Genomic DNA, 13,725 nt, shown 5'->3' with positions numbered 1-13,725 from the left:
CTTAGCAAGTTCAAAGAAAGTGAAATACTTGCAAAATTTGGCAGAAATATGTTCTAGCATTTTTCTTTTCTGAAATTTCAGCTTTTATCGTTATGTTCTGGAGCCAGAGATTTCTTTCACAGCAGATAACAGCTTTGCTTCTGGACCAATTGCCAAGTTTTTGGATATGCCCCAGTCCCCGCTGTTCACTTTGAACCTAAATACTCCTGAGAGCTGGATGGTGGAATCTGTCAGAACCCCGTATGACCTTGATAACATTTACTTGGAGGAGGTAAGACAAATCAACATGTTCCTGTTGATGTATTTGAATGCTTTTTTTACCCCCAGGGATTATCTTTGTAATGGAAAAGAATTGTAGAATTTTAAAATGCTGGTATACATAGAACAGTGGATGTTAGTGCTGTTTCCATGAGCAGACCCCCTAAACATTTTCCAGGAGAGGCGCAGGTAAACCTGAGCTCAGTGACAGTAAGGTTGCTGTCCTCAGCTGTCCATGGATGCCTGGAGACCACAGGCTGAAAAATCCCAGGCAGAGGATGAGATGAAGGAGATGCCATACTTGTAGGCTTGACGTAGATCCTACAGGGGTTCTGTTTTGCTTGTGCATGTATCACACCTCAGAATGTCCTGAGCTAGAAATGAAGAAACTCTTCATGGGTCATTAAACCCTCCCCGCCCTTTTTTTTTTTTTTTTAATTTATTAGTTAAAAATTATCTCTGATTAGAACTTCCCACAGCTAGTGTCACAATTAAATATAAGGGTTTTCTTTACTTCTGATTTAGAGATTTTGAGGTAAGACCTGACAGTCCTGTTCCAGCAAGTAAATTACACTTACTTTCCCTTGCTCTGAGAAGCCACCAAACTGGTTTTAGCTACCTGTTCATTTTCACAGTATTTGTTACTGGCAAACACTCTTGTGGATCACAAAAGAATATGCAGCGTCAACAAAACGGGAGAACTGGTGCAACAGAAATGCACTCAGTTGCACTGGTTTTAGGAGTGGATTGCTGCTAGAACAGGTCTTGAATTAGACTGTTACAATACTGATCAGGGAAGTGCTGCCACAGATGCATGGGGATAAAATAAGGAGAAATGGAAAAATCCAAGGAGCTGGAATCTAGTACAAAAAAGCTGTTAAAAATACAGGAGGAATATCTGTATGTACAAACTGATGATTCTCATTTAACCTTGAATGAGATGATGGATAATTCAGTGCTAATTATTAACCTCTTACTACTAGCAGTTAATTTTGACTTAGTCTAATAGTCTTTGCTGATTTAGAAATAGAGGGCTGGTAAGTGCTAAGTTATAAATGCACTATACTAAACATGTTAGGAAGTGCACTAAAAGCATGTATATTAAAAGTTAGGAAATCTGTATGTGATGCAAAGTAGAAAATTTTGTACTTCACAGTACAGAGTTAGTAGCCTAAGGTGTCAAGTAGTCTTTTTCCCTTGGAATAAGCCATTATGTAGCTGGCCTAGAACAAATGCAGATTATATATTAAAAATATAATAATTTTGTATGTATAATCCAGAGTGTGTGAAAGATGCCAGATTGACAGCTCTGGAGGCTGAAGTCCTCTATTTATCCACAGAACGGGTATGGCATGGGCAGTGGCAGTACAAGCTTCCCCACCAATGTGCCTCAACCCTGACCTGGAGGAACCACCTCTAGAGGTGAGAGGGTAGTTCAGGCTCCAAAACCAGCCCTGGGCCTTGTCCGCCAGGACTGGCAGCAGCAGCAGCAGCACCAGCTGCGCGGGAGACTCCTGCGGCGTGGAAATCCGTCCGCCGCAGAGCAGAACGAGATTGTCAGACTCTTTGCAATTAGGCCTCTTGCAAATCGGCAGCCTGTACAACCTTGTGGTCATTACTAACGTGGGTTAGTTTGTCACTGAACATTATTATATTTCATTATTAGCCTCTCCTTACTTTTGCATCCCACTGATATTGTTTGGGAATCTGATGCAGTATAGTGGCAGAGACTAGTGTTGCTAATCCTGTACTAACTATTCAGAAATCTAGAAAACTTAATGTTTTTTGTTTTTTCGGGGGAGGTTTTTTGCTTTTCATCTCTTGACCTAACCATTAAGCTATATATAAATGGATCACCGAAGGGCTGATACAACTACCCATTTCAAGCCTCTGAATTTATCTTCTTTGCTTAGTTGAACTGAAAGCTTGGGAGAGGGGGATTAAATACTTGAAGTATACTCAAAGTGCCGTCCTGAGTCTCTAAATGAATACGAGCTTTACGTTTGCTGGTGCACAATTTCCAATTCCTAATATGTAGTTTGTTGAAACTGGCAATTAAACTGTCATTCTGGACCTGCAATGAGGCAAGATGCTTTGTGAGACTTGACTAATATTTTGCTCATATAGCTTCCTGAATTTGGCCTGATGGGGAGTTAGGCCTGAAGCGATTTGTGAAACATGGCAAATATTTTTTCTTAGCGCTTTTGTTCTGTGTAACCAAATGAATTGGTCCTTCTGACAGTACCCTAGCATGACGTAGGAGAAATGCAGAGCAAAATAAAGTGCTAATTCCAGATGATAAATATTAGATAAGATTTCAAACAGATTTAAATTTAAGGTTCTGAAGCCTGTTGTACTTCTTGTGAGATGACAACCTATTTTACTAAATTCCCCAATATATGTAAAAACAGTGTAAAATAAGAGTGACAGTCCTTCCCTAATCTATACTGGGCTCTTACCAGTTTAGATTCAAACCTTTTTGGCCAGGGATACTCTCTTAACAGTACGTGTGTGAAGTGCTTCACTCTGTGGAGCTGTGCTCTTTGGGGATGTCTAGAGATTTGTTTAATAAAATTAATCTAGTAAAATAAAGCAAGCACTATTTAAATGCTATTTCAGAAAGTAATTGAATCATTAAAAAAAACCAAAACACTTTTGAGCTACTTCCAAGTTTAGCAATATCTTCTCCTTACAGGTGGATAATGTTGTAGCTGCAGAATATGAATTGGAGTATCTGCTTCTGGAAGGACACTGCTATGATATTACTACTGGACAGCCACCTCGGGGACTCCAGTTTACGCTGGGAACTTCAACCCGTCCCGTCATTGTTGATACCATTGTTATGGCCAACTTGGTAAGCGTTTAATTGGCAACAAATAACTCTTGCTCTCCAGTTAGCACAATCGCTCGCATAAACCACTGTGTATCTTTTAATATGTGAGCTACCGATATATGGTGCTACTTATACTTTACAGTTGCTTGCAAATATACCAGAGCCACATCGTTCCTAACACTGATGTCTAAAACCTTGCTATGTACTTGTTTGTCTGTTACCTTTTCAAGAATGGTCTCCTTCCCTGCAGCTTATTGAGGAGGGTCTTCTGGAACATCTTAAAATGATGCCTATATTCTTAAGCAACCTCCTTTCCAGGAAAGGCCAGACAGTTCTGTGTTTTTCCAGACTGGATGGTACTTAGGGCATCCACTCTGTCTGGTACTGAAAGCCTCAGGTGGAAAATTGTCTTGTCTTGCACACACTGCTTCTGGAGACCTATGGAGCAAATGGGGAAAGTCAGCAGGAATGATCAGCATGCTGGAAAACACAGGAAGTGTGAATGAACAGGAATTACTCAATTTAGTCAAGAAAAGGTGACAGAAGTCCAAGTACATGGCTGGTCCCTGCAGCTATCTTTATCAGGTAGCTGCATAAGGGAACAGTCTGTTTACAGGGTCCATGCTGGACAGTGTGGGAGGTAATGGACTTAAATTATGGCAAGGGAAGTTAACCACTAGAATATTTTCTTAATTATATTTAGTGCTAGGGAAAAACTAGACTAAATTGTCTATCATGTTTTCGAAATCTTTAAAGGTATTTAACAAGTTTGGAAAAAATGTCCACCACCTCTAAATATTTAATTTGAGATTCTTACACTCATTTTCTATTTCTCTGCATCTTCTCTTAGCCAAAGTATATCCTATTATATTTATAAAAAGGAAGATGAGCGCTACTGTGTGTGTCATCACATCATCTGTACGTTGGACAGTAAATCTGAAAGGCTTGGAGTTTGTCTAATGAGCTAAACCAAAGCATATGTACCACAGTACACACACTGTATCTACTCATCATCTTCCTCAACTCAGTGCCTACACTGTTGAAGGGTAGGAAAAGAGTCTGGAGGGACTAGGAGACAGTGTACTGAGTATGCCCAGTGCTTTTTTTTTTCTTTTCCTTAAAGCAGACTGGTTCACATGTCCAATTGCATGCATATGGAGTAAGAGTGGAAAACTAGGTAGTACATTGAAGCATCACTACAAATATTTGTAACTCCTGCAGGTATAAAAACCTAAATCACGGAAGAAAATTGAAAAACTCTAGAACCTGAAGCTGCAATAACACTTGTATGCAATACTTGAATTTTATATTGTAATTTTCTAAGTTCCGTAAAAGAGGTATCTTGTAACATATAAACTGTGTTATTACTTCCTGCTGAAACATCAATCTGCATAGCTTCAAAATGAATTAAAATCTTGTTTTGTAGTCAGACCTTTCATGGTCTGTGCTATGTAGCTAGCAACTAGTGTTTTGACAGTCACTTTTACTCTCTCATGAAGGTGAACCCTCGAAGTAGTATGTGATGCTTTTCCAGAAACACCTTTGGGATTACACTGTTTCTATCAAGACTCCCTGAAGATCTTCTGTCATCTAACAAATAATGCTAGACCTTTTCATACTTCTGTCTCCTATGTAAAAATGAGGATTTTGAATGGAACTTCTTGGCTCTTTCCTGTTCTCTGTGTTTTAAGGTCCTAAGGTTACGTTAACTGGCTGGCTTAAGAATAGCCACTCAGATCTAAAGCACTGGGTCAAAATACACATGGTTTAAAGCTTTTTTCTACATTTGCATTTTCTGAAAACTGACAGATTATTTTCCTTCCCTTTTACAGGGTTACTTCCAGTTAAAAGCCAATCCCGGCGCATGGACTCTAAGACTCAGAAAGGGCAGGTCTGAGGATATCTACAGAATCTACAGGTAGGACAATACACGGAAGGCTGGTTTTGCTCTTGTGAAACTTTCGAACTAGATGGGTGCAGCATTCTAATAGATGAATCTAACAGTCCACTTGCTCAGTGATAGTCACCTGAATAGCAAATTGCATTTCTTCCTGTGTTGTGTGAGATGAAATGAATTCATTCCTTTATGAAAACAAGTAGACATGTTCAAGTATATATACTTGTTACTTTTTTTTGTTCCATGTCTGAAGATATGCTTTACAATGCTAAGGTTTAATAGCATGTAGGAAAGCATTTGAAGAAGAAATAAAGAATGTTTTACTGTATTTTCAGCCACGATGGTACAGACTCTCCCCCTGAAGCTAATGAAGTTATTGTTGTTCTCAACAACTTCAAGAGCAAAATTATTAAAGTGAAGGTGAGTTTAAAAACTAGAACTGCTTTTAAAGAAGACTGTTTGACCAACAGTAGGAAGAATCTTTCATTAAGGCCTCATGATCCCTTCCTACAAGCTTAGATTAAAGACAGTTTGCACATAATTCTTTTGATGACATCTCCAGTGAAAAATTTATCTGTAAACTTGTTTTTCTGGCACAGGAGAGAGAATGAGATGCAACTACTGTTTCTTTTGTATGTGCATGAGAAAAATAATGCCTGAATTTTTCTGGCTCAGTTGTGCTCTGACTGTTTAATTAAAAAAAAAAAAAAAAGTCAGTTTTGTATGTCCCATATTTAAGTCTAGTAAAAAGCATTCAATCTATCTATTGATAGAAAATATATTACCAGATGAGCAAAAAAACATTTATAACAGATAAAATTCTGGCTCAATGTGATACAGAGTAGGTAAAAATACATATAAAAAGCAAATAGTTTCTTTATTATTCTAATCTTTTAGTGCTGCTTATTAGATGACAGTGTAGGTGAAAAGTTTTAATGAGGATGACTGATAAGTGATGGTTATATCGCATCTGATTCTCACGTCCTCCCAGGATTTACTTGTGCTAGAGTAATTCCGGGACAGTCTCCCGCTTTACTTCCAGCTCTGCTTGGCTGGTGCTGCTGTGTTGTCTACTCGGCTGCTGTGGAGTCTCAGCAGCCAGCAATGCCTCTTGGAGACAGAAAGAGGGATATGTGTGTGGGGGGGGGTGGTGAGCTCTTCATGAGAAGTTTTGTTGTTGTTGCTTTTTTTGCTGGTCTCCATCATCAAGGATGGTCACTAAATACATCTTAGCAAACCGTTTTAGCCATCTCGAATAACAAGCTTTGGTGGCTGAAAACAGCTTTGGAATCTATTTTGAAAATGTTAGTCGACTAATGAACTGCTGAACTGTTTGTCCGTACAGCTCAGGTTACACGTGAGGTAACTGGACATAATTTAAACTGGTACAAATAGAGCCAATGTAAAAGTCAACACTCCATAACTGTTTGCCCAGTTTGTGGTTCCGCTGGCTGAAGTAGCATTATGCATTTACAGGTTCAGAAAAAACTGGACATGGTGAATGAAGACTTACTAAGTGATGGTACCAATGAGAATGAGTCTGGATTTTGGGAATCTCTCAAATGGTAAAACTAGTTCAATAATAACCTGCACTCTCTTGAGACTGGAAAACTGTTTTATCTTTTGATGATAGTTAAGTCTGTGATATTCCACAGCAGTCTTAAGCCTGTGGAAGCTGAGGGTTTGATTCTGCACTGTCAGCTGTTGATCTTCTTATCACCTGTAGAAGCCCTTGATTTGTAGAGAACCAAGCTCCTGCTTTGCGATTGCTTGCCCACCCTTACCTCCCGTGTTACTCGGGAGCCGGAAACGTCATTCGCCTCCGGAAGCGGCTCCTCAGCCAGTGTTCTGACAGGCGGTCGCACCTCGGCTATTGGGTCCTCCTTGCTTCCGGAGGATGCTCGCAATGGGGGGGGGGGGGACCCAAACCTCACAGTTGTCCCGTATTAAACCAGTATTGTAGCAGTTTGTTGCACTGTTCCCAGTATGGCTGAGCTTGACTAGCTTGTCCTGTATGTGAACAAATTTGTCCTTTCAGGGGATTCACAGGAGGACAAAAGAATGAAGATGTGAAACAGGATAAAGATGATGTACTAAATATATTCTCTGTGGCTTCAGGACACCTATATGAAAGATTCCTCCGGTTAGTTCGGAATTTATAATCGGGGGGAGGAAGGGGAGGTGTCTCAAATGGTGGATGTACACTGCTGTCCACCAGGAGAAAAGTTAGAATTTACAAGAATATAAAAAAACCTTTTCCAACAGCTCAGAAGTTCTCTAGTTTTTTGCATCTACTGCAGTATAGGAACTGTTGTCGGCGTAGTGTTCATTTGTTTAAAGTATACTTTGCTTAATAGACGGTAATTGCTGTCCTAAAATATTTTCATTACAAAATAACCTAAAACAATTATGTTTTAACAAGTTCAGGTTCTTTCCCAAAACAAATGTGTATTATTCTGTAACTTGTACATGGGTTCTTCTTATTTTTAGTAACTTTGTAGTTAAAATTAAGCAATTTACAATAGGTTGAAGTTGCATACTTTTTCTCCATGCATGAAGATCAGTAAGCTGATACATACTGCACGCAGTTAAGTCTAATAATGTAAAATAGCAATTTGTAATCTGTTTTGCAGCTCATTTTCTCTAGTGCATGGTAGCTGTTTTTCAAGTGCTTTATTTTTATTTTTTTTTCTTTTGATAGCATAATGATGTTGTCTGTGCTGAAACATACTAAGACTCCTTTAAAGTTTTGGTTTCTGAAGAATTACTTATCACCTACATTCAAGGTTTGTTACTAATTAGAAAAGTATTCTATCACAAGAAAAGTAAATAAGAAAAAAGTTTCAACTTGTACATCATACTGTTATATAAATATATGTACAGTTACCTGTCTGTATACCTTCTATTCTGACAAAGCATTAAGTTGTTATAAGATGGTGGTTCTCCTTGGGAAGCTTTTAGAAATAACAGTCAGGGTGACAGCAGACTCATGCTGAAGGTAAATATTTGAGAGAACAGCCCATAGTAGGAAAATCATGCTTGAAAGAATTTGAACCTTTTTTCCTTTTGGCTCACATGATAAAGGTGCGGGTTCTAAGACGAAATTCAGGATTATAAACTTGCATCTAACATGTAAGGTTGGAAAGAGTACAGTAGGAAAGACCACCAGAGAAGCAGTGCCTGTGACTAGGCGTGGGAAGAGTTTCATAGGAAGAGACAAACCCCCCCAAGGAAGTAGTCTTCAGACTGACTGCAGTACATATCAGTGGTGCATGGTAAAAGAGTGAGACAGGCCCTAAATAAACATACCTGGCAATACTTAACAGTTATCTATCTGTGATATCTTATGAAGTGAGCAGCAGACAGCAGGATTCAAAACAGAACCCAGAGGTAAATGAATGTCAAAGCTGCATATTTCAGGGATTTACAGCTTTTAACATCTAATATTAGGAAGTAACGTTTCTCAGAGAGTCTTAGCTGTTCAGCAAGAACGAGGGAGAGTAACCGGTGGTGTCCCTATTGCTCCAAACATGGACTGTGCTGCAGCTCTGATTTTCTGGGTCCCCCTGGGGACACTGCAGCAGCACACTCCCCACCTTTCTGACGGTCACTTCTACCAGCGGCCCTTGGCTAGCTGACTGGTCTCCCACGGCCACAAGGAGCCTTACAGACGAGAATCTCAATTAATTTAAGACAGCAGGCCAAGTTGTTCTGGTAAAGAATTTCTCCCAATTCTTTTCTCTCATTTTATTATTCTTATACTTTTATTGCTTTGTACATCCCTAAATAATAATTCTCTCATCTGTAAGTTTTATATGATTTGAGTAATGCAGTCTTTTAAACTGATCTGGATCACTATAAAATGGCTTGTATGGGGAAAGGATGCCAAAATATTTAGATGTCTTACAACAGTTGACTTTACAATTTATAACTTACCATACAGTTTGGGTTATGTTTTACTCTGTTTGAAGTAACAACAGTAATGTAATTATTCTTCGTGGTATTTCATTTTCTAGTGTTCTCTGCCTTACTATGGGACTGAAGTTTATCTCTTGTAATGCACTTTTTTTTTCCTGCAGAGGAACAAAGAACTGAGATAAGCTACTTTTTTCCCCCCCTCACTCTGCAGGAGTTCATCCCTTACATGGCAGAGAAGTACAACTTCCAGTATGAGCTTGTCCAGTATAAATGGCCACGATGGCTTCATCAGCAAACAGAGAAACAGCGTATCATCTGGGGTTACAAGATCCTCTTTCTAGATGTGCTTTTCCCATTAGCTGTTGATAAAATCCTATTTGTGGATGCTGATCAGGTAACATAGAAGATGGAATTACTTTATCATTTAAGAATGACATGTTCTTGAATATAATCTCTATATTATTACAAAGATGCAAGTTTGAGCACTTCCCAGGCATGACTGAAGGTTGATTCTGTAACTATAACATGCTTTAGGGAGTGCTGGGTTTTCTTCTGCCTGTTCACAAAGCATGGTTTTGTTGGCCCATCTCTTTTTTTTTTTTTCCTGGTTCCTTATTCACTCACTGTTGTAATTCCAGCTGAACAGATTCTTGTTTCACCCTTGTTCTTCCCCAGTTCCAGTTCTATCTTTTCTCCCCTCCCTGCTTTTAACTTGGCCAGATCTGAATGGCTGTCAGAGGAATGAGAAGACAAACCCCCAATATGTGAAGCCGTGCCCTGTGGCAAAGCCGACAGTGTCTATAAGGCTTTATATGTGCTTACTGCCTGAACAGTCTGAAAAAACAGGATGGGTGTAGAGTAGGAACTGCCAAAAATATTCCTTCTATAACATGTATGAAAATGAGAAATATGGATTATCAACATGTAAGTATAAAATGCCTTAGGTGTTCTGCCATATGTACAGTATGATCTCATGTCAGTTAAGAACATTACAACCTGTTCTTCAGTATCACCTATGATAAATTTCTAGTTATGCTTTTCTTACTTTGCACTACATTTATAAAAAAAAAGTTATTAACACAGTTTGTTTCCACCAGAGTAGTATTTTTAGAGTAGTACTACTGCAATAGCATCTGTGCGTCAGAAAGACATTAAAAAGCCTTCGTGCCTGAAGGGTTTGTGAACTTTCAAGAGGACGGGAAACAAAGGATCATAGCAGACTTCATCTCTGCGAGAATGCTTGCTGCTTGTTAAGCAACAGCTTGGCACTTCAGCTGTCAAACAAACCTCCACCAGATTCTCTTGAGCTCCACTTTAGTAGCTCTAACGCGGGAGGCAGGGAGGGACAAGCCAGAAACTTTCGTGCCACAGGGTTTGTTTTTGTACTACAGATGCATAATGCAAAAGACTGCAGAGTAATAGATATTCCTATTCCTCCTTTAACCGTTCACTCAGTTTGAATTAAAAATCCTAACCAGCATTTCAAAATAGCTTTTGTCAGGCTTCTACAAATAAAAATAAAATTTCCTTTCCCTTCAGATTGTGCGCACAGATCTCAAGGAATTAAGAGATTTCAATCTAGAGGGTGCTCCTTATGGATATACTCCATTCTGTGATAGTCGAAGAGAAATGGATGGCTACAGATTCTGGAAATCAGGATACTGGGCAAGTCACTTGGCTGGAAGAAGATATCACATCAGGTACTGAAGAATTCAGTTGTTTTTTTTTTTTTCCCCCAAAATGGAGCAGAAAAGCCTTTGGTTCCACTTAAAATTGGCAGAAAAATAACGAGTACACAGTGCTGCAGTAAACCACTTTCTGCTCACTTAATTCTTTCAGGGTTCCATTGACTATGTCCATCTGAACCCACTAGGGACACTGAAACTACTTTCATATGCTGCAACTCTTACAGATATAAAAGTAAAGTCTTAACTAACCAGACATCTTCATTTGTTAATAACAAAGAGCAGCATGGATTGCATGACAGCACAGCAAGACAGATTTGTTGCATAAAATTTTATATACGTATGTGCCATGACCTTTTTAAGAACTGCTTTCCTGCCTCGTATTAGATGATTTGAGCTGTTTCCACCAAGAGACTGTTTGAGCATATTAAATCTCAGGGGTCACTGGGGCTGCAGTAAGTTACCCATCAGTCAAACGTCATTACTAATTGTATCATCTCCATGTAGTGCTCTGTATGTTGTGGATCTGAAGAAGTTCAGAAAGATAGCAGCTGGAGACCGACTCAGAGGACAATATCAGGGTCTTAGTCAGGATCCTAACAGTCTGTCTAACCTTGATCAGGTGTGTTCTTTATCCTTTCCTTACTGGGGTAAGATGGCAGCTTGGGCCCTCTCCTTTCCTGGCCAAACTTCTATCACAGCCAGATGCCAGTGACAGTCCTGTCACTCCCTGCCTCCAAGTGAGGTGGGTGTGGATACCCCCAAATATAACTGGTGGTTGGAAACAACACGTGCCTCTTACACGTCTTCACGCTATCAAATCAATTTGTCCAGTATACTCTAACACAAATACATAATGCAACTGGACACGTGTGTCTTTTTAGTTACAAAAATTCAGTAGTATGGGGGGTGGGAGGGTTGACAAATATGTTCCCCCCACTCTGACTGTAAAAACTGCTACTAAATCTTATTCTTCAATACAGGATTTGCCTAACAACATGATCCACCAGGTGCCCATTAAATCACTCCCACAGGAGTGGCTTTGGTGTGAAACATGGTGTGATGATTCCTCAAAGAAGAGAGCAAAAACCATTGATCTGGTAAGTGCAGTATGGCTCACTCATTCTTATGTTGCAATAAAATATAGTGACCTATCTTAAAGGCCCTTTCCTACCTCAGATTTAGTTGCCTCATATTATACTGTTACTTAAATGTTTTCAGTACTTCAGTTTTTTTTTTTTCTTTTCCCTTCTATATTTTTCTGTAAGCTATCTGGTGCAGTGGCATTATTATGAGTTTGCAAAGAGACTTTGCACTGTACTGTAGCTAAAATACAGGCGTATATTAATTTTTCACCAGCAACAGATTAATTCCACCAGGGGGAAGCATCCCTCTATTCAGTAAAGAAACTTTTTTAAAGATGTTTTGCAATGTCTGAACAGTTTCTGTTTTGTTTGCAGTGTAATAACCCAATGACCAAAGAGCCCAAGCTGCAGGCAGCAATGCGTATAGTTCCAGAATGGCAGGACTATGATCAAGAAATCAAACAGCTCCATAGTCGCTTCCAGAAAGAAAAAGAAACAGGAACGTCAGCTAAGACCACAGGACAGCGCACACAAGGTAATCTTTCTAGCCATTGTCCTGCCTCTGTGATATTCTTCTCAGCTGTTTGGAGGAATGGAGTAAAGCCTCATGCTTGCTCACTGTAAGCCTGCACTGTGCAAAGGCTTGTGTGGAGAATCTGTTAAATAACCTGCGTATTTTAATGGAACAGGCGTGCCTTGCTCCGTGAGGCAGGCACAGCTGAACTTGATGCTGAAACTTAGAATAGAGAGCTAATATTGCACAGACCTTTCAGCTCTGTTAAGACCCAATGTTGTTCTTGCAGCTTTATGAACTTGGCCTTTTATCTTAATTCTACTGTTTGTTTAAAAGTGCAGTTATACACAACAGGTACCGACTGTTCTTCAGTCACTGGTGACCTCTGAAAGAGCAAACTGCGTGGGTTTACATCTTCAGTGGGCAGAATGGTTTGAAACTTAAGCAGCTGGAAATGGAGTGCTCCTCACTACTTTTTCTCCTCTTCTACAGATTCAGCAGCACATGTGGAATTATGATCCATGGAGGGAAAAAAAAAGTCAAGTTAGACTGTTTCATAGACAATTTTTATATTGAAAGCTAGTTTTTTCTGGTATGTCTGCAAAACTGCTGAATAATTGAATGGGATGATGTATGCATTTTTATTACTTGCCTTTGGGTTAATGTCTGCATATGAAATAGGATCTGGATTGCTGGAATTAGCATTACTGTTTTTTGCACCTGTGGTGGAGATGAAAGAGCCCATGACGGAATTTAGCATTTCAGAAACAAAACTTCAAAATCCACTGGAAAAGCTGCAGCCTGTTCCTTCAGCTGTCGCTACCTCCACCCCGATCAAGATTCTGTTAGCCTCAGCTCTAACTTGAGAGAGCCTGGAAAACGCAGACCCACTGAGCAGTTGGCTAGACCGCAAGTCCTTACCTCAACCGATGGAGAGAGTTTTCCAGCTAACATCAAGGCTCAGATTCATGCCTTAAATTGGGATAATGTTTCATCTGCAATGGTCAAAAATGCTTCTCAGATTTGTTTGGTATGCCCTTTCTTGTAACAAATCTAGCATTACTTAGATTCTCCAATTCCCATCTTCATTTATCTCCTAGCTTTTGAAGGTTTGGCTTAGTGTAAAACCACCACAATCTATTCAAATGCCCATCCGAACACAAATGCCTAAGCTTACAAAATGAGCAGAATGTTGAATTTGACAGTTTAGTTTATCCTAGCCCATCTGACTTGAAATGAGACTGCCTTCCTTCCTGCTCAGAGTTTAAATCAATCTGCAAAATTGGTAGGGCCTTCTTATTGCTGTGGTTCACTGATTCATGAATGTGTTTTGTTTAGAAAAATCGGTGGAAGTTTGGAAGCTTTTCATCATGTAAATTTCATTAACTTTATTTTTCCTCAGAGGTGTTGTCACATCAATAAAAACTTGGGAGTTCTTAGGTCTTAAGCTCTAGTTCACACTCGGTCCTTTGCTCTTCCTTTTTGCTTGCACACACTACAGTCCTAATGGGATTTTTGGGTCTCTGAACACTTTA

General features: G+C 39.4%; 1 protein-coding gene and 1 long non-coding RNA gene across 4 annotated transcripts in view; one reads left to right on the top strand and one right to left on the bottom strand.

Moving 5' to 3' along the window:
* The window catches only part of UGGT1 (UDP-glucose glycoprotein glucosyltransferase 1), a 47,281-nt gene extending 33,644 nt beyond the window's left edge, over positions 1-13,637 (top strand). For all 3 annotated transcript variants that reach the window (XM_067301981.1, XM_067301980.1, XM_013942663.2), the window contains 13 exons: positions 82-271; positions 2,954-3,112; positions 4,924-5,009; positions 5,324-5,408; positions 6,465-6,553; positions 7,027-7,131; positions 7,690-7,774; positions 9,118-9,300; positions 10,446-10,606; positions 11,099-11,213; positions 11,575-11,691; positions 12,052-12,211; positions 12,683-13,637. In XM_067301981.1, coding sequence (XP_067158082.1) covers positions 82-271; positions 2,954-3,112; positions 4,924-5,009; positions 5,324-5,408; positions 6,465-6,553; positions 7,027-7,131; positions 7,690-7,774; positions 9,118-9,300; positions 10,446-10,606; positions 11,099-11,213; positions 11,575-11,691; positions 12,052-12,211; positions 12,683-12,708 — 1,561 coding nt within the window. In that variant the 3' untranslated portion in view covers positions 12,709-13,637. The remainder of the gene's footprint in view (positions 1-81; positions 272-2,953; positions 3,113-4,923; positions 5,010-5,323; positions 5,409-6,464; positions 6,554-7,026; positions 7,132-7,689; positions 7,775-9,117; positions 9,301-10,445; positions 10,607-11,098; positions 11,214-11,574; positions 11,692-12,051; positions 12,212-12,682) is intronic.
* The window catches only part of LOC106484468 (uncharacterized), a 33,932-nt gene that overhangs the window by 13,201 nt on the left and 7,006 nt on the right, over positions 1-13,725 (bottom strand). The window contains exon 2 of the long non-coding RNA XR_001292565.2: positions 3,313-3,529. This is a non-coding gene — a long non-coding RNA (uncharacterized lncRNA). The remainder of the gene's footprint in view (positions 1-3,312; positions 3,530-13,725) is intronic.

Source organism: Apteryx mantelli, chromosome 9, assembly GCF_036417845.1.
Source record: "Apteryx mantelli isolate bAptMan1 chromosome 9, bAptMan1.hap1, whole genome shotgun sequence".
NCBI lineage: Eukaryota > Metazoa > Chordata > Aves > Apterygiformes > Apterygidae > Apteryx > Apteryx mantelli.
This window is presented reverse-complemented; position numbering and strand designations above follow the sequence as displayed.